The 20,468-nt window shown below is 41.6% G+C and overlaps 1 protein-coding gene across 1 annotated transcript; it reads right to left on the bottom strand.

Annotated features, from left to right (window-relative positions):
• Positions 1-5,315: 5,315 nt before the first annotated feature.
• On the bottom strand, positions 5,316-19,529 carry nkpd1 (NTPase, KAP family P-loop domain containing 1). The gene is made up of 5 exons (XM_061226902.1): positions 19,465-19,529; positions 10,393-10,447; positions 8,143-8,271; positions 5,947-7,694; positions 5,316-5,606 (listed from the first exon to the last, which is right to left on the bottom strand). The coding sequence occupies exons 2-5, from the start codon at positions 10,403-10,405 to the stop codon at positions 5,316-5,318; spliced, it is 2,181 nt and encodes a 726-aa protein (XP_061082886.1). The 5' UTR covers positions 10,406-10,447; positions 19,465-19,529.
• Between the last annotated feature and the right edge of the window lie 939 nt (positions 19,530-20,468).

Here is a 20,468-nt window from a genome sequence, read left to right as displayed (position 1 = left end):
AAATATTTAGCAGGCCAAGTTCTATCTGGAGATTATCAAGGAACCAGATATATGTCAGATAATTTTCCAGAGTGACTAACAAAACTTACAGTTTTGGTATTATCATTTTACAGTGCTGTTTACTCAAAACATTATTTCCTCAAGGGTAAACCAGCTTTGTCTTAACAGGAACACAGACCTCTCTGGTTGAAAGCCTTGATTATACAAATCGTTGGCTTATTGGCAAATAGTGACGAGGATCTGAAAATAATTGTATGTGTCTGAATAATGTTGAATAGTTTATTTTTTGTGCGTGCAAAAATACAAGGAACTCAACATTTTTCACTGCTTGGCATAGAGTTGTTTGAAATGTACTGTATAATGGTATTAATAATGCATGATGTAGCCACAACTTTCGATTTGGCCAGTCTTTGCTGATAACAGACTTCTTTAATTCTAAATTGGAAAAAAAACAACAAAAGTCACCCATATCACATGGAAATGTATACATCCAAGATGCTTGTCTGCAAAAAAGGCGTAATGATCAGGATTATTCGTTTTATCTTATTTATTTGAGTGGTGAATAGCTACATTACGGCACTGTCCAACTGGAACCACTGTATGAATTCTGATATCGCATTTGAATGCCAGGTTGAGCATTCATTAGACCAGCTCCCTGTCTGCATGCTTACATATTCCTCTTCTTAAATCAGAGATATCGTTAACCTGTGTAGGCACCATTCAAATTACTGACTATTCTGTTTCACAGTAACTTTCTCATATTTCCTGTCATTCAAGCTTGGGCAGATGGCCTTCACGTGAACTTACATTACCCGTTTCTATATTCAGAGTGAGTATGTGCCACACAGCTTATGATGATCTAAGTGCCATTACATTGTTGTTTTCTTATTTATCCCTGGCGGCTCAACACAGTCAATGCGCTATGCATTTTACACTGTTGGATACAAATCGAGGCAATTTCTGGTTAACCTCGTAGCTCAGGATTACTAATGTAATACCCCGTAAGGGATTCAAAACCCTCTGGTCATAAGTCTAATTTCAAAGCAATCTACTTTGTGCCAAGATACACTCTTCTAGTAGCATGTCTTTAAAAGCGAAAACAAGATGCACAAAAGAACCCTCCGGTGAATAACACGCACTGAATGCAGCAAAATCCCAGAGTGGCAGCCAGTGACCCGGACAAGGAAAGGCTGACAGCTGCTGGTTTTCGGCGCGAGAGCGGTTCTCCGTCAGGCGCGTCTGAACGTGCCAGTCTCCTTTCTGTCACATCTGTCAGCTAAGAGCCGTAAGAGGCCCGTGAAACGGGCGGTCGTGCAGGCAGCCCGGAGGAAGCGGAGGAGGAGGCCGCAATGCGCCTCCTGAGCCTCTACAGAGGAGAGAGGACCGCCGCGGCGCGACAGCGCGACCACGGGAAGAGATTAATAAAAGGCTAAGCCTTATTCAATGTATGATCTGCTTACTTTTAAAAAGATAATGTGTCTTCAGCCACGGAAAACAATACCACTGCTACGGATGCCCCAGGCAATGCAATTTCATTGTTCCCCTCCATCTTAAATCTAATACCCACAGTTTCTCTCTATTTTAAATCTAAATGCCTAATCTAATGGGTCCATATATCATGCTGTCTGTCAGAGTTATTATTTTCAAAAACCAGTGATAGATAGGCACTGTGTGTCTGTGTGTGGTCATAGAATCCATTCTACTATTCCAAAATGTACACTACAAAGGATATTCAGTAAATATGTAAAAAAGCTGATACTGTATATATAACAAATATTTTACATATGACATGTATAAAAAAATGCTGTTATTTCTACATGGGGAAAGCAAAATTTACAATAATACCATTAATAAAAGCTGAGAATGTGCACATGTGAATTATTTGGTTACTAATCTAAAATTATGGAGTACAGAGCCAAATTGAGAAAAATGTATCTTTGTCCCAAACATTATGGATCTTACTCTATGCACTGTAGGCATGCACGTATGTGTGCACGATAGATGCACACTCTGTGATGGTGTAGGGCAAACACACCCTTTCCACTTGGCTAATATCCTGTGACTGCTCTTTCCTTTTTTCACCTTTCAGTTAATGTTTTTTTTTTTTTTTTTGTTATTGTATGAAGGTCGTAGCTGATGAGCTCTGACAATAACCGGAGACCGGGCATAAATGAACTGACGTCGCGGAACTTGGATTCGATCACACTGATAACCTCGCAACGATTTTCACACCACCTTATGATGAATTATGTCTCGGGATAACACGTCTCCTTGGGGGCATCCATCTCTATCCTTACCCTTTAACCAAGCACAGAGAAGAAGCTTCATCTTACAGTTAAGCAGTAGCCGAAGGTGACACAGTGGCAATTCACGGCGTCATTTCGTTTTTTATGATTACGTTACAATGGAAGGTCAGAATCTCCTCCTCCGTGTTTTCACAATGGGCTCCTTCGAGATATAAGGTTATGTCCCCTTTTACAAAGACATAACCAAGATTTTTTCCAAGGTGAGTTGACAAAATTCGTACACATCAAACACATGCCCACTCATGAAGACACCACCCACCATTTTTATCCCTGCTTCGGTCTCTGATGCAGCCAGGTATAAAAAAGATTTTTCAAAGGGAAGGGGAAGCGGATAAATAGGCGATGTAAACAAGGCGGTCTTCCGCCCAGCAGCGCGCTCTGTAATCATGTTGCGTTTGGGTTTTTTCCGTCCCCGGTGCTGTGGCCTGGTTGATTGATGGCGCTGCGGAAACGGGCTGATCCATCATGGCACCCGTCGGCCTTGTCCGGAGCAGCAGAAATTCCCTAGCATCCACAAAACCTGCGGGAAAGACCCCCCCCCCCACTTCAAAAACAGGGAACAAGTGATTGAATACTGTGGGAAATGAGTGTCAAACTGTTTGTCTCTGACCCACGGTCCCTTTAGTGTACCGGGGGGCCGTGCAACTCCCAGCTGAAATTCCTGCCCTGAGATGAGCAGAATGCAAGGTGCCTCCCTCTCTCTTTTCATCCTGTTCCATTTAAAAAACAATCCTCTGCAAGCTGCCAGAATTACACCAAACAGCCCAGCTTGTGAGCAGTACAAATGTCATACTTCAAATTTTGACTTTTTTGACTTTTTCTTTCAAGCGATAACTATACCAGATATGCTAATTACAAATGCAAGCAAAGGAATAAGCTGAACACTGTAGCCTCTCATGAAACAAGCAAAACTGTTAAATACATATTTTTTGGCTACCATTAGCCATCCCCTCAGCCCCTCAAACCAAAAGTAGCCTTGCTGAAAATGTGGGCCTGAAATTTGCACAAACAGAAAAGTGCTCTCTCTCCATCGTGATCAATTCCATGAGAATATGAGGAGGAAGGTCATATACAGTCATCTCAAAATGGTCCTGACAAATTGTAACATCTGGGCTTTTTAGATGCAGCAAAAGGAAATGTAATTGAACGGAATAGGCACCCAGTCTTGTCTTGCTATAGGTTTACAAGGCTTCTCTGAGGCGGCCTTCAGTCGGCTATGGTATTTGCAAATACAGGTCATTCATTTAACTTATTTATTGGTTGGGCCACTGCTCTGATATAGGATTTCAACCACAAAATAATCTCAGAGGTCTTATTTGTCAAGTAGCTTGCGGTTTTTTGTACCTGCGCATATGTAGATAACACTTTCTCAAATATGTCAAAACTGTATCTGTTTTTATTTTTATTTAGTTTACTTATGTATTCTTAAACTAAACAACAGTAAGGGAGTAAACGCTTGTTTTCTTTTTCTTAACTAATGAATTTTCAAGCACATCTGCCTCAAATGCTTCACACTACATACTACAAGTGTTAGTGACAACATTAGATTTTAAGCTTCGACTCTTGCATTCCTGCAAACTGTATGAACCCCCCAGAAATGGATCACTGTCACATCATTTATTAACAAAGTCTTGTGATTGGTTGATGCAGTTGGCAGTAACAGAACACCATCATTATTTCTTCTAATCCTACTGAAATATTTCCTGCACATCATCTGAAATGATCCCCTAACTTTCCCATCAATCATTGTTGAGAGGTTGGGCTGTCTGAAAAGCTAAAATCGTCTAATGTTTTTATCATTCCATGAAGCTATTGCTACACATTATACCGTATTTAATATTCTGGTCCAGCCTGTGTTCTCATTGAAATGTCATTGAAAATTCTATTTTTATTGAATTAGAAATTTGACAATAATACACTTGTTTGATTTTGAAATAGTACATTTACAGAAATAGTCAAACTATACAAAATACACAAATGTTTCTTAAATTTATTTAACTATGGTGAACAGACATATATAAAAACAAATTATTTGAGGGCCACCACAAAACGCTTCATGGCTGCAAGCTAGATGTTCCATTCTTGACATTGCACTCAATCCTATGATACCAGGACATTTATGGCCATATGAAAAATGCTTTACAAGGAATGCAGCATAGTAACAAGTCGTAAGTTTTCAGGCACATATCTCAGAAGCACATGGACACATGTTGGATAGTACAATGATGTAAAGTCCATATTAAAATACTTAATGACACCAGATTATGTCTTAGTCATGCCAATGACTTGCATTTTTAAAGCACAATAAATATGCACTGCAGGCTTGTAAATAAAATAAATAAATAAATACCAGGAATTATCAAAGTAGACTTATTCATCAGAATGGAATATAACATGCTTTAAAGCATCATCCCTTTTTATAATAAAATGTTTAATAAAACATTTGAATATTATATAAAATAACTTTAATAACATAATGTGTTGAATCGTTTATAAATCATTGCTAAAAATCATCTGTTTTGCCTCTGGGCAAAGTCTTCAAAATTGATTTGAGTTGACTCAAGCAAAAAGAATACTGTTACTAGTAGCAGACAAGATATGATACAGAAGTGCTACTACACAGCTAATGTTGACTATATTTCATGTATGCCTCATTATGTTTGAAGGACTAAGCTACTAATGGGAAAACACAAACCAGTGGCAAACAATTGCCTAAACAATTGCCTAAAGAAAAAGAAACTGTTTGGTTGCAGACCATTACATATGACACAGTTTGAATTCAAACTGTCCAAAAGGTATCCTGGCTTACATATAGTTCTCAAATGCTCAAGAATTGCAAATGTAGTGTATCCTGCCTTGGGTAGAGAGGAAGCTATGCCAGATTTTGAATGAGTGGATCTCACCCACTCACTCCTTGCTTGCTCCATCCATTGAGGTTCACAGCACTTGGCTCTCACTCTTTGCCCTTCCATCACATCTCTCTAGTTTATAAGAGACCAAATGTTCTTCTTATGAATCATATGCATGTAGTGTTCTCTCCGGCTTCTCCGGGTGACAATGGGAATGAAAGCAATCTCCCAGGGTCACTGCAGACGGACGGGGAGGAGACGCAGACTGCAGCAAGGGGAACCGAGGTGGACAGATGCCCAGGAAGTGGATGCTGAAGGTTGTCCATTCTCCCATGGACATCTGCAGCACACGCTTGATCTCCCCATTCTTGCTGTAGAGGAGTGTCTGTCCATTCAGTTCATTCTCACGGATGACCTCGTTATACTTTTCTGGCAGTTTGAGCCTCACCAGCTGGAGATTTCAAAAAGGGAAAAAATGAAAAGCATCACTTTTCGTTCCATGCACTTCACCTGTTAATGCACTAATGGTTGTATAACCTAACAATTTTGTATCAGCGTGGACCTAGAATTAACTAGAATGCATTCTTCTTAATAACATAGTGAAGGCCTTTACTTTACAATGTATTGAAAGCTAGTTTTCTACCAAGTTTCATATCAGATGGTTTACTACTCTTGTACCCTGGAGCAGGGTATAAAATCGGAAAATATCAATTTAGTAGTTTTGATTTAAATGCTAGCCATGCAATTCCGTCTAAATAAAGGCATCTGCCGAGCCAAGTTAAACAGGTTACCTCATTGCAGACATCCTCTGTGCTCATGTTGATGACAGAGCTAATCGGGAGAGGGATGAGGGTTTCCTTCCCGACTGTGTCCCTTCGTGCGGAGCTTCCCCTGATCCTGGATAGCTCTTTCTTGATCGAGTGGTCCAGGTTGACTGTGGCCAGTTCAAACCGGTTAGCATCCTTAACAGTGAGCTTAAAATCAACCTTGAGAAACAACTCAAACAGCTCAGGATCTCCGTCTTGCTCCTGGTGCATGTTGATCTGATCCCTGATCATGTAAAGCTCCAGTCTGGATTTGCTGAAGACTTCCCATAGTGTCTTCCCAGCTGCTATGGATGACTCTCGGCCTAGTTCTACCCTTTGCTGCTGGTCCTCCAGACACTCCAAGATCCAACTCAAACGACACGGCCACTGGTCGGCCAGGACTACCCAAGCTGCAAGAACCTCCATAGAAGGCAACTCAACCTTCATCACCTCCATGATGATCACTGTCACCCTGATCGAATTGATAATTCTCCTCATAGATATAGTGTCCCCTGTGAGGTAACTGTGCAGTTTACCTTTCTCACTGTAAATACACTCAAAGGCACTCTCAATAAGGTTCTCCAACTCTTCTTCAATTGGCTTAAAAATGATGTTGCAGTCTTTGCTGATCAGGGGTCTGCGCAACTCAATCTCTTCACTTTTCTCTGATGTCTGAACGTGGGAAACAGAGGGAATTTCGTCCATAGGAAACTCTTGCTTGCTCCTTGACAGGTGATGGGCAATGCTGCGGAATACCTTGCACTTTGAGATGTCACACAGTTCGGGGACGGTGAAGGGCAAGGTCACAATGCGGTTCAGGAAGGCACGTGCGCGGTCCTCTTTACTGAGGCAACCGTCAGCATAATCCAACTGCTGCACCAGGATCTCTGGGTTAACGGCTATCATGGAAATGAAAGGACTCTCCTCATCTGACAGGAGGATGTTGATGGCATCGAGCACCCCGGTGATCCGTTTGGGTGTGCATCGGTCCAGGTAGGTGATCTGTAGCACCACACGGATCTTCCTCCTCTCAAAGACCTCCATGAACTGGATGAAGCAGGATATGACCCTCATCTCCTTCCACACCTCGTTCATGAACCCCAGCTTGTTGCTCACCTTGCTGTTGTTCATATTACACCTGATGTTGAAGCCTGGGTTCATGATGAGGTTCTTTATCAGCTTGAAGATGAACTGGCAAACACCAAATGCTGGGAACCCAAGGATTCCAATGGCAAATCCTTCAAACATTCCCAGCCCACCTTTAACCTCGGCTTCAGCCCCGCTCCTGGATAAACCACACTTAATAAGGAGGACGGCTATCACCAGGATCACAGTGAGCACAACAACCAGCAGTGACCACAGGGGGCAGCAGCAGATCTTCCTTGGCCTCCAGTCCTTTTCACTATCTTCGATGACCCTCTTCACTTCCTCCTCCTCGTGCTGGGTGATGCGATACAGAGGGATCAGGAGCTTGCCAAAGCTCAGCTGAAGTGTCTCATAGAGCCTCATCACCAAGCCTGCCCAAAGCATGTCACTGCCCGCAAAATGCCAAGCGCTGAACTTCACAAATATGTAGCGGACATTAGTGTGACTTTGGTTCTGTTCAGTCCACATCGGGATGTAGAAAAGCATCTTGATTATGGCGGACAGGAAATAGGTTGCAGAGGACGTAGAACGAGGTTTAATTCCTCCATAGTTTTGTTCTTTTCTCTCAGCCTCATTCTTCATGTGGGCTAAGCAACAGAAAACAGTAAGATATCAAACATATGACATAGATGCACATCATAACATACAACATCAGTAAATGGTCAGAGTAAGTAAGATTTACACTAGACAGGTTAGTTTTGAGATTAGTAAGGACTAAAAGACTGCTTATATCTGGGATGAGAGCTCCTACCTCCTACATAATGGGCCTCACTGATACTCATGTAATGCTGATAAATCACCAATGAAACTTTCGGCTAATACTTGCTCAGTAAATATTGTTGTTCAATAAAGTTTTCATTGCAATGCATTCTGTGAGAGATGACAAGCCACAGTCAATGCAAGTGGTTGATAAATTAATTGGAACAAGACAGTGGAGCTGTTTTCACAAAATAAAACAATGTGCATGTGCACTCCCCCATCAGAGATCTTTCTCCCAGTGAGCAGCATGGTGGGCAGAGGAAAAGAACAACCCACCTTCTATGCTCTTGAGAAGCATATTGACTCGACTGTGGCAGGGGGAATACAGCCCCACTGTTACCGGAGCTGCCACCTTCATCAGAGTCTGGGACAGAGCGTAGCCATAAATGTTATCCGATGGCAGATCTGTAGTCAAAAGCCAAGGTCAGTACATGTCCTCTGTGCCCACCTGTTTCAACACTATACAGGTATTCTGTCAATTAAATATAGCTTACAAATTGTGGTACGTCAGTGATAATGAGCAAAAACACAGCTTTCTTTGAGTCAGTTAAATGCAAGGTGAAATAAAAACATTTGAAACACCTTTCAGTGTTTGAAGTAGACACAGTATCTATTAATAAAATGTCGGTGTTTAGACCAGACGGTGGGTCCTGCTGGCAAGCGGGTTTTTAAAGTTTTAAGACTCTTTAGAGTGATATTCACAACTCCAAGTCAGCACTCTAGCATAGAGAGTGGTGCCATAAACTGTTACTGTGTGATAGTCTGGTAAATCATACGATAAAACACCCCTTACAGAAAATCCACATTCACATGTTAGCATTGCATGGGCAATATGTGGAACATGTCATTTGCATTTCGGAAACATGGGTTTTGGTATAATGGGTGAAGTTCATGTAAACTCCCATGTGAAACCAATGTAATTACTTGGGGAATGCATGAAAACCTTCCAGGTACCAGTCAAGCACCTTATACACTTGGCTACAGGCTGAACTGAACTGAACCAGAACCATGCCAAATCCAAACAAATAAAAATTGAGCCTGACCCAGGAAAGCCCCCAGAAGCAGTCACATAGAATTTTTCTCAATCCAAATTAACTAAATTAAAATACACAGGCTAGCATGAAGAGTGACAAGCAGCCAATGGCAAGTAGCCACAGCCAAGTTAAAAAAAGTAAAATGCTGACATATTTTTATTCTAGGCTGCATTCTCTGGGAACTTTGCATTTACTAAACTAAACATAAAATCAATAAGAAAGTCAATACAAAATAACAAAAATAAGCCTCCGAAACAGTTCGAGTAGAGAGACGGGGATTGCTTCCTTTGGGCCCTGTGTTCTACAGTATATTGCGTGAGCCAGGAGCACACTGTGAATCCTGCGAGCACCTCTCGTTGCTGGTGATTGATAATTAATAGTGATGCGCACTCCCTTTAAAACTATATCAAATCAAGGCAAAGTCACATTCAATTCTTAATAAGGCTGCAAGCCCTCGTTTCACACAATACAGTACAGGGGCGGCCTGTAGCGTAGGGGTTAGGGTAAAGGACTGGGACACGTAAGGTCGGTGGTTCTAATCCCGGTGTAGCCACAATAAGATCCGCACAGCCGTTGGGCCCTTGAGCAAGGCCCTTAACCCTGCATTGCTCCAGGGAAGGATTGTCTCCTGCTTAGTCTAATCAACTGTACGTCGCTCTGGATAAGAGCGTCTGCCAAATGCCAATAATGTAATGTAATGAATCATGCTCCACAAAGGAGCGGACACCTCTTGCGTTGTAGCCCTGAGCTGAGCTGCCGGAAGAGAACACGACAAGAGACCTGACACTGCAGCCCAAGCCAGAATCCATGTCCATAAAACCGAGCTTGGGCTAGAGAACTCGAAAACACGCATTTTCCTTTGCCCCAGCTGCTTCTTTTCACTCCAGAGCCCACAAGACACGCTTGCACAGACAGGAGTCAAAGGAAAGCACTCCGATGTGGCTAAACCAGGCTGTGCACTAATGACTGCAGGGATACTGGACCATGGGGCCCTTCCAAGCACAAGAGTTCCTTCACATGCACCAGCAGCCCCATTCTTACAGTATTCTACATATAGTACAATACGCTCTCCCAGATCTGGATTTCCTATTTCTTATGCGTTTATAATGCTGTCAAAGCCTGTTCTGTTCAAAGTGCACAAAAACAACTGTGACGTGAGACACCTGAAACATTTTTCTTAGAAGACCATTCTTTATTAAATGTCTTGACATTTATTCAATTTTAACATTGACTTGTGACATTCTGTTGCAATTTCTTTAAATTGTACCCAGACGCAGTGAAATGCATTTTCCAGCAGATGACTTATTAACAGAGAGGGCTTAATTGTATATTACCTAGAGTGCATTTAATTCTCTGTATTCAGCTCGACATTCAGAGGTAGTTCCGGTTGTGCATCTCGCCTACAGATAGGAAAGTGCTTTCTTGCCTGAGAAGTAACCCCTAACCTCATAAGTGAATGGCATTACTGACTCTGCTACTATTGTCGCCTTACCTTTATTGATCATTATACTGGATGTGTGGTGAGGGCCTTGATCTCCTGAAAATTCCTTCAAAAAAGGCAAATAAAAGAAATTTAAAAACATAAACAAAAAACAAAACAAAAAAAACATGAGCTCTCACCATGATTCTACACAATTCTCTACTGTTTGTGTTTTAATAGGTAAATTAACATAAAGAACCAGAATAAACATTATTGTCCACATTCAAGCAACAGTGGAAACGTGCTTGATCTTTCACAGCGAACAAATGTTTATTACACTGGTGTTTATTACTCTGTTATGGTTATGGCACATCAAGTATCACCTTTTTATTTTACAATGCATTTTATATTACATTTATCTACTTTGTGTCTAAAACTGCTTAAGCTACCTTAAATTAATAATTGTTGGGAGTGGCATGATGAATACAAAAATAATCAACAGAGATTAACTAAAAAAGCAACAGAGAATAACCAATAACAAAAATCGAAACAAAACATACAGAAAGGCATACAGTGTTAAAACCTGGGAGCCTCATTCAAGACTCACAGAACTAATCCTTTTCTCTCCTTAAAAGGTAAAGTCTGAGGGGTATTTTATCTCCTCCCCACAACCCCCCACAACCCTCCACTCCAACATTAGTTCAGACAGGGCGTAGTTTAGAGGGAGGCAGCAGGTTAATGAACATGATGGATTAGGACTGATTTAGGCCAATGTTTCAGTTGCCCAATGTTTCAATGTTTGCCCTCTTCCTTTGCAGTGTCCTTGTGGCCCTAGAGCTATGGGGGGTCATGGGCCCACACCAGCCCCTACATGCAGAGAGTTGGAATCCATTGTAGACTTGTACACACCACACACAGGGTGAGAAATGCATACCAGGATCTAAGCAGTGTTTAACTCCAGATTTTTAAAAAATGTAGTAATTACAGTTTAACAAAAATCCTAGCATATCATTATCATAGCTGTTGTTGAAAAATAAAGTATATTGCCTGAAAGAAAAAACAATAAGGAAGTCACAAGGGAATTAGGTTACTTGATTTTATAATGTGAACAGGAGACTCCACATAACCGCCCCACCACCCCCCAGCCCACAGACAGTGAAAATACAAAACATGCTGCTCTCTATCTCGATAAAATGTGCGTAATCAGGTTTAGAACTGTCAAGTATTACATCTGAAGGAATTTCACTGTCACATAGATAAATGACTTGCTTTAGCTGAAAATAAGCGCAATCACACCTTCAATCCAATTCAGAATAATTGGCTGATATATTAATATATTGGGTAAATACCTGATGACAAACATTGAGCAGCCAAAACCTCCATGCAATAAATGTATGTTTCAGTTCTAAAGTGGTGGATTCTTTACATTTTGTTAGATTTTGTTAGTTTTGTGAGCTTTGCTAACATCATCCCTATATCATTTTTCCGGCTTCATCCCATTGTAATATACATGTTTAGAAAAGTGAATGTGCAAGCGTTAATTCAACTCTACCAGTACATGAGTCTAATATGCACCATATGCACTCTGTAAGAGAGGACTGAACACTGAATATTTTACTGTACTCTACCTAAACACAATGTTAACACCCTGCATTTACGTATAGATTAAAATTGATAGTCTGAGACAGGATTTTCATACCAATGCAACAACCCTGCTTTCCTTCTTTAAATTCTCCCCCTTTTGTGCCTTCCTGGAGTGAACATGTAATGCGCTGGCAGAACCTGCTCAGTTTCAAAACACCTACACCAAAAGCAATTCCATTTGGCTTTAGCTTCTGATCATGCTCTCACAGTCTTACAGAAAACAAGTTGTGGACTATTTTTTATATATATCAAAGTCATACTTTTCAAACACCCGGCAAATACATAATACAACGTTGAGCTGAAACAGCAGTCTAGAAGTTACTTACCTACCCTATGATAGCTTAGGGCACATTCCCTTTTAAATCTTGCTGTGCAATACAACTTGTGGGAACTTGTTGAAAAAAAAACAGTGTTGGGGTTATGTTAAATATACTTGAATGCTTAAATATAGGCATAGAACCCAAAACACGGCATATTTGTCTTTAAAGGAAGAAGAGAGGAAATGAAAGAAGTAAAGCGAAAGAAAAGCAATTGCTCAAGGCTACGCGGGTGTGAACCTTGATCAAGAAGGTGTGTCAGTGCACTGCAGAATTTGGCTGTAAAACTTTATGATGGGAAGAAAAACAAACAAAAGTCCAATTTATCACGATTCATTTGGATGGGCGTTTCTAACGAGCAGTATGGTAAATCGCAATAAGGACTGTGAATTAACAGTGCTCGCATCTGAGGGACAAAGCAAAAGTGAACGATCACTGTTCATCCAAAACTTCCTAGAGCACAGTTTCAGTTCCCCATGGATGATCCTGGCAAGTAAAAAAATAGCTACATTGTAAATTGAGTGTGTTTTTAATTGTGCAGCTACAGGTATGTAATATGGGGTGGTGATTAAAATATTTGCCATTGGCAATCGCAGCTTTATATTTTTTTACGGGTATATTGTTGGTGTCAAGTCTTTCTGTATATGGATCAGCTCAATAAATATTTAAGTAAGTTAAAACCTATGCAATTACACCTGCAATTACATATTGGAAAACAGTTATACCTTTTTATGCTGCACTTTAAAATCCCATTTCTGTGAAGGCCTTTTTCAAGTTTTTTTTTTCCAATTTCCTAAATTGTAACTAGCAGCTTAGTTTCAGTCATTGCAGAATACTGCCGTCTACCACTCCCACTTACCTTGAACATTAAATACAGAGAGTAACTCCCTCTGTAGGTCTCTCTTCAGTGTGTGTATTCTCTACAAATCACAGTCCAAAGGCACAGTTCTACATAGCAGAAGTTCTTTGAGCCAGAAATATTCGTGTGTGTTTTTATGCACATATCAGATTGCATTGTCATCCAGACTGATTTCTGTATTATTCCAAGCAGGTCTTGGAAGGATTGCATTCAGTTTCTCTTGTTCCTGTTCCTGAGTCCCATAAAATATTTAATTCCTGGTATTCTGACAAAGGTAATTCGCTAAAAAAACGTGTAAACATCAACCTTAAATCACTCGCTCAGGCATCATTCCAGAACATTCCATGCATGATTGATTGGGTTCAGATTTGGCTGACGTGAATGTGGCACAATCGTTCTGTTCCGCATTGAGTATATGGAGCGAAGACTGTGGAGCCAGTTTGGGCAGACAACTCGACATGTGCCGTCCTCTCACATGATGTTTACATCTAATGGGAGGGGCATATAAAGCACCAGCCTCACCTGTTCAGGCCCTTGTGCATTTTGCACGCTCTGCCATGTTCTGCAGCCTGCCAGCTGTTGCCGCGTCTGTCCTGATGCAATCATGCAAAGCTGCCCTGCTGCCTGGGTCATTCTGCACGCTAAAGCCATTGCCCTACCTGGCTCTTACTGCTGCACTGTCTGTTTTGGAATACTGCCGTTGCCTGCTTTTGCTAGCTGCTTTTGCCCAAATTATCCTGTAATTCCTAATTAATGCCTTCAAAATATTTGCCCTCCCACCACCACCCCAGCATCCACCAGTGAGCTCTGCTTCTCAAGATCCCCATGGGGAGGGGGGGGGGGGGGATTTGTAGCCACTCCCTGTTTTGGCAGGCTTACAACAGGATGAGAGGAAGAGCTGACGGCAAAGTTTGCATTTACATTAAACCTCAATAAATATGGCTTAATTCAATATTGTCTGACTAAATACTGACTGAACTTCTTACGTGGATGAGGTACTCTCATCTTCAAAGATACTGCTAAGAAATGTTTTTACGCTATATTTGGACAGAATGTGTTCACTCATTTGATCGCACACCATTTAGTTACCACAGATATTGCCTTCTAAGAGCATGAATGCACACAAACCATGCCAGAAAATACACCCTACACCATTAAGAAACCACTTGTGTGCGTGTATTGGAGAGGTCATTCTACTGCTGCTAAAAATGTTAAATATGTTCTGCCTAAGCTCTTAAAAAGCCAGAGGAACTGTTTGCTAAATAAAATCAAAGGCCAAATCTCAAGGATTCACATAAGCTGGAAACACTAAAAACAGAAATAGTGACCTCAAGTAATGAAATAAGTATTTTTTCCACAGTATACTGAATCGGCACCATCTGCTGATTTCAAGCACTGCCTTTTTTGTACACAAGGCAGTGCAATTGCCATCGCCAGCAAAAACATTCTTCACTATAAACAAAGTAATCACACATTTCTGACATGTATTCCTGAGAGAAAAGAGAATATATATTTTCCTTTTCTTTTTGCTACAGATTCCAAATTGGCACTGGCAGAGTAATCCGTATCTACAGTCTTCTTCGATTGGCCTTGCTTGTACATTCGGAACATTTTTTTTCAGGATTGTTGGGTGGCTTCTCCTGCTAACACGCTGGGCTAGCTTGTAATGAGGTCCCCTGTGGTCCGGTGCGAACCCTCGATTGGCCCAGCACCAGCAGGGGCTGACGGTCCCACAGGGTGCTGCAAAACTGGCCACAGCATTACTCATAAAGGGTTTCAGCTGACTGGGTTGTCCCTTGCTCACTGCATGAGAGCAACTCCTTTGAACCTGGAATCAATCGGAACCAACTGTGCATGAACTGCACTCAACCCAATGACTGCAAGCTTCAGCTGGGTGAAAAGATGAAGAGTCCTTTGGATGTGAATGCATGCCTTTAGAATGTTTCCCAATAGACACTGCAATGTGGTGGGCTTACTAATAAGATTCTGTAGTTCATTCTAAATTTCGAGAAGAAAAGGAATAAGAAAATGTTCAGCAGTCCCCTCCCCACCCAAAAAAAAAAAAAAAGGCAAATTATGATTTGGTATCATTCTGTAAATGTATTTTCAATTTAATTTAAACTGAGTTGAAATTGTCTTGACATGAATCTGTGAGAGGGATTTCTAACTGTAACTCGTGAACTTTTAGCTCAAAGGATAAGCCACACATTCAAGTGTCCAAGCACAGCCCATTTAGCTGGGCATTGCCTTCACGTTAATAAGGGACAGAGAGCTTTTAGATGTCACACTATAGATGACCCCAGAGGACAAAAGAAGAAATACCCATGAACACAGGTGTAAATACGACCATCCCTAGGAGCTCAGTCTGTAAAGGGCGCCACCGCGACAGTAAATCACTGGATCCTGGACATCACTTGTGTGTGACTGGGCTATACCATTAGCGGAGACTGGATGTCAGGAAACGTTTGTATTTGTTGGACCTCAGTCAGCAAGAAGTTCTTTGGGTTACCACTGAATCAGGGCCACCAATTGCTGAGCAGAACCCTACCTGTGGCTGGCTGTGTTTGGAGTGGACTCTATTCTGATCAGCATCTGCTCTTGTGTACTGCACCACCGGGCTCACTGTGTTGGAAATTAATTAATCACTTTCTTACATGCAGTATGGGTGTAGGTAGCGCAGCAGTGGTGTAGGAGTGTAGGAGGGGTGGGGGTGTGGGTGTCGGGGTCCCCCCCCCCCCATTTCTGTCATGCTGTCAAACGCGGCGGATTGCACCTGCGCTGGAAGTGCACTAACGCGGCCGGGGTAATGAACGGGGAAGCGGGATCGCCCCTCAGTCAAACCCCTGTCAAGCCCCCGGCCGAACTCCGCCCGTCACCGGGGGAAGACGGATCTCCCCTGCCGGGGGCCATAAACATCCATAAACAAAGCCCGCGATATCTGGAGGCTGAAGAAGATGCCGGGTCAGTGTGCCCGCTGCAGAATCCCCATTCGCACTTTCCGGACACGGCTGTGAAGAAAACAAACCCACTCATGTACCCTGGGTGTCTGTAGAGGTGTCTGTAGAGGTGTCTGTAGAGCCCAACAATTCAATGCCCCCACCCCGTCCCAGCGGCTAGTGTTTCCACACAGCCTTTCTAGATGCAGGAATTTAAGATGAAATTGATCACTGAAAGAGATTACACACCTCCCCCACAAGCTTAAATTCCTCTCTCACAACCAAAAGCGCCCCTCCCCTCCCTCAAACCACTCCACCCCTCCATCCATTCTTCCAACGTGCAGCAGGGCCCGAGGCACATTGAAGAAAGAAAGCACATCTCTCTTTTTTATCTCTATAATTACAAAAAAAAAAGGGAGACGTGTTGGTTAAAGATTTGTGCCGCTGTAAAGCAGCAGGACAGGAGCCTGAGAAAGGGGCAGGGGGGAGGAGAGTGAAATACCGCTGCACATTCTGGGAGGAAAAAATAAAAAAGAGAAGAAATTACCTGCTGAAAGATCCCTCTCTGATTGATTTGAGCCCGGTCGCAGGCATCAGAATTCTGCAAACCTTCTGGCTCTTCTGCCGTGCACGGCACATGCCCGATTAAACCTCACCCCGCCAAAATCCCGTAGCCTACCACACCCTGCCCAAACTGGCAGTTATCCTAAAACCTAATCTGAATGTAACAGGTGCATTGTATTTCATCAGCTCACCACCACAAATTGAAAATATTATAATTTCCATGAGTGTTAAAAGGGTGGATAAAGAGCTAGCAGGAATATTAGAAAGCCTACACTTTCCCTGATGATGGAATCCAGTTGGAAAAGTTAATTAACAAGTATTCTCTTTGACATTTTACCCCTTACTCATGAACTGCACTCCTCCCTTTCTTTGTCTTATTAATATCTCTTGTGACAGGCTGCTACTCTATATCAATTTATTCAAGCATATTATTTGCGTATATACTATAGCTGTATATGTAAAACTCACAAAAGGAGAGAAATGGTAATGAATTATGAATGCAATAATGGTATTAGAATAGCATTAATAAGCATCTCTCCCTGTGGAATCATGCGGTGCTTAAAGAGGTGCTTCAAAATGACTTATTAGCTTTGCTAACAGAATGTTTACGCATGGAGGCTATTACTGGATGAAATGCCTTCTTTGATTGAGGATGCACTTAATGTTAAACTATTACAGTTCAATCAGGAATTTAAAGAGCACCTGCAGCTGCTCTTTGAAAAATGATCTGTTGTTTAACTCAATTACCTTTTCACTTGGATTTATAATTGGTACTTCCACTGTTCTGGAAAAAGAAAAGGAGTTGCATTGCACAGGGCTCCAGGGTGGACCAAGCAGTACAGGAGCAAGCTAGGTGCAGTTGAAATGCCATATTGCTTGAGTAGAATGTGCCAGAAATTCCATGTAACTGCAGCACAAAGAACAGTTTACTCCCACTAGAAACTGTTGGTAAGATAACATCCCAATTGATTTTACCCATCTTGATTGGCAAAATACATATTAAGCCTGGTTGTCTGCCTCATTGTAGTGTTTTGTACATCCCGTACTTTCGAAATAAACTGTTACATTGCTGGAACATTGCTTTTGTGTGATAGCAAAGTAAATGTGTTTTTGTAAATAAATAAAAAAATATGTTCCTGGAGTGCTTATTGTGAAATAGGCAGGCAATTTATATTGAGCTATTGAAAAAAGGAACTGTGGTTTATATTTCTCAGCTTTTTTGTCTGGGAATTTTCAAGGTACAGTTAAGATCAACAATTTTAGAAAGAATGTGTAAGGTTGTTTGTGTGATAAGGTTAAACTCGCCTTTGAACCCATAAGGTCAGAGGATATCAGGAAAGTTGCATTTCTGAATATGTTTAAGATTTAGGTTCAGTTGTTCAACTGGGATCAGAGGGATGTCAGGCATGTGAAAAGTTGGATAACCTGGTATGGCTGATGTACTGGATGCGATCGGCAGAATTGCTCTGTATTGAATAAAGGCTCCCTGTACTCTAGGCAACATGTTGTTCATCATGGGTGGGAGATTCTAGTCCTGCTGGTTTGTCAAGCACTTAAATGATCAATTTAGGCCTGTGATTGACTGCAGAGTGCAAACATTATGTTTTTTTTTAGGCCTTAATAGCCTGCTGATTGAAAGGCAACAACAAAATCCAGCAGAGTCTATAGCCCACCATGACGTGAGGTGGGACCTCTTGGTGTACATCATACGAGTGCAGGTTGGAGTGACCTTTGTTTGGAGCTTGAAATGGAGTGAATGAGATGGAGGAGTGATACGTTTATGAATTAAATAACACACCATTCCCTTGCAGGGATTACCCTGAGTGATAAAATAGAGTGATGAACGAATGAGTGATTAGTATGGTCAACCAAATACTGTCTCTGAGATTTATTTCCACATAGTGCCATCAGCATTGTTACACGTGTGAATGATTTCACAATTTCTACAGAGATTGAGTCGAGCCTTTCGACAGCACAAAGTCTGTGATTGTTCTTAGCCATTTGAGTAAAAAAGAAAATTCTTAAATAGTCGCACATTTTGTTGAACAGATATGATTTATCAAGATTGTTGGAGGACTGAAGTGCACCCTACATAACTCCAAACCACAAAACCTGAGGTAATTAAAATATTTGGTCTAAACCACGCTTCAGCTAGCTCTTCAAAAGTTCTTTTGATGACTGCATTAGACACACCGATCCACTCTGGAACAAATTCATCCATCATTCATGTCGTCTTGATTACCATCATTAATGCAGTAATCTAAAATGATTGCTTTTTAAACATGGTTAATTGACACCTTTCGGGCCACCATCATAGCCTGCCATAGACTACCGAGGCAAAATGCCTGCAGCCAAGGCGTTGAATAAGTGCAAGGTTGTCTTAATTGCGATACTATTAAATAAGTCCCCATTAATTATATTTCACTAATTATATTTCACTTTGAATGCACCATAACGATGCCATTAGTGTGCTCTTCGTTTGCTTTGGAGGTTCTGCCTGCCTATAAACGTCATTTTAAATATCAAGAACACTACTGTACATTATGAATCAGTAATATGATGCACAGTTTGAAGGTGAAAGGGTCAAAAAGTCAATGAGTAGATGACTGGATGCAAATTACCTTGGATGAGCAGATTAGATATTTAGATCATGGAGGACAAACATGGCATGACTATCCTATAGATAGACACTTTCGTTTTGAAAACCCTACATTTTTGTTCCGTAGGTACAATACAGATTCACCATAGAACATTGCGAGATGGACCCAGACTCAAACCAACCTCCCCGACACGTTTCACATAATTTCTTTGATCAGGGATTTACCTTTGAAGTTAGTGCTGGGTGTTTAGACACTTTGCATTTCCAGTCCAGGCATGAACAGCCGGCTCTGACTTCTTCAGTGTCGGCTGCGCCATTATCCACCACGTGTTCCGCTGCCATGGCGATGGGAAGCCGTCAAACAAGCCGCCGCAAACAAATGAGGTATCGCTTACTGTCCTGCTGATTTATTTCACAGCGCAGGACTCCTGAAACCCAGCCTGTTGAAGAACAGAATGAATGAATTAATAAATAACAGAATATGCGCAGAGGTTTGCATTGACGTGTACTTGTGAGCATAGTGTGTGCACACACCCTGGGGGGTACCATAGGTAGGAGGTGAGATTCACCACCACGCTACCCCTATAACTTCCGGATCTTTCCACAGCAAATGCTGAGCATGCTTTGGATTGCTGACTGAGGACTGGGGCTACACGCCCCTGGGCGGAGCTACCACGTGCTGTCAATCAACAGCTCTTGGGAATCAAGTAAACGGTTTTGCTATTCCACAGCAATGCTTCAAAGAAATGACTTGCAGTACTTTCTAAATATTATGGTGTGATAAAGCTCCAGCACTTATGTAGCCATAAAGTTAAAATAGTGTCAGAATCTCATTCCTGGCAAGGATACTAGCATTTTAGCACTGATGGTAGTGGTTTTGCTTGTTGCAGCTCTCCCCTTGCACAGAGCGCATTGATAATGAAAAAATGCATGAATTGATGGCAAAGGAGAACAAAATGGCAGCAGTTTAAAAAAGGGTAAGTTTTTCAGGTAACAGAAAAAACAAATCTCTAAGTTGGCTCTACCTGTTCTAGTGGTTCTTAGATGCATAAATTAGGCACAGATAACCATCCAGGTTTCATTGTCAAACATGGAAAGGCATAACAGGTCTTTCTTGTGTGTGAAGCCAAGTTATTCCTTAAGCTTCACATTCAGAGATTGTTCCACAGCTTGCCTTTAAAACAGCATTCCCTCCACTTAGACAGCAATGTGCATTTCCACAAGCTATA

The sequence above is a fragment of the Conger conger genome, chromosome 17 (assembly GCF_963514075.1).
Source record: "Conger conger chromosome 17, fConCon1.1, whole genome shotgun sequence".
In the NCBI taxonomy this organism is placed as follows: Eukaryota; Metazoa; Chordata; class Actinopteri; order Anguilliformes; family Congridae; genus Conger; species Conger conger.
The sequence above is the reverse complement of the archived record's forward strand: the minus strand, read 5'-3'. Positions and strand labels throughout refer to the sequence as shown.

Bases quoted from the DNA above. Each gene is read 5' to 3' on its own strand.
- nkpd1 (XM_061226902.1), bottom strand. The intron at 7,695-8,142 runs GTGGGTTGTTCT...TCTGTTGCTTAG, and splicing joins GCTTCTCAAGAGCATAGAAG to CCCACATGAAGAATGAGGCT. The intron at 5,607-5,946 runs GTAACCTGTTTA...TGAAATCTCCAG, and splicing joins CAGAGGATGTCTGCAATGAG to CTGGTGAGGCTCAAACTGCC.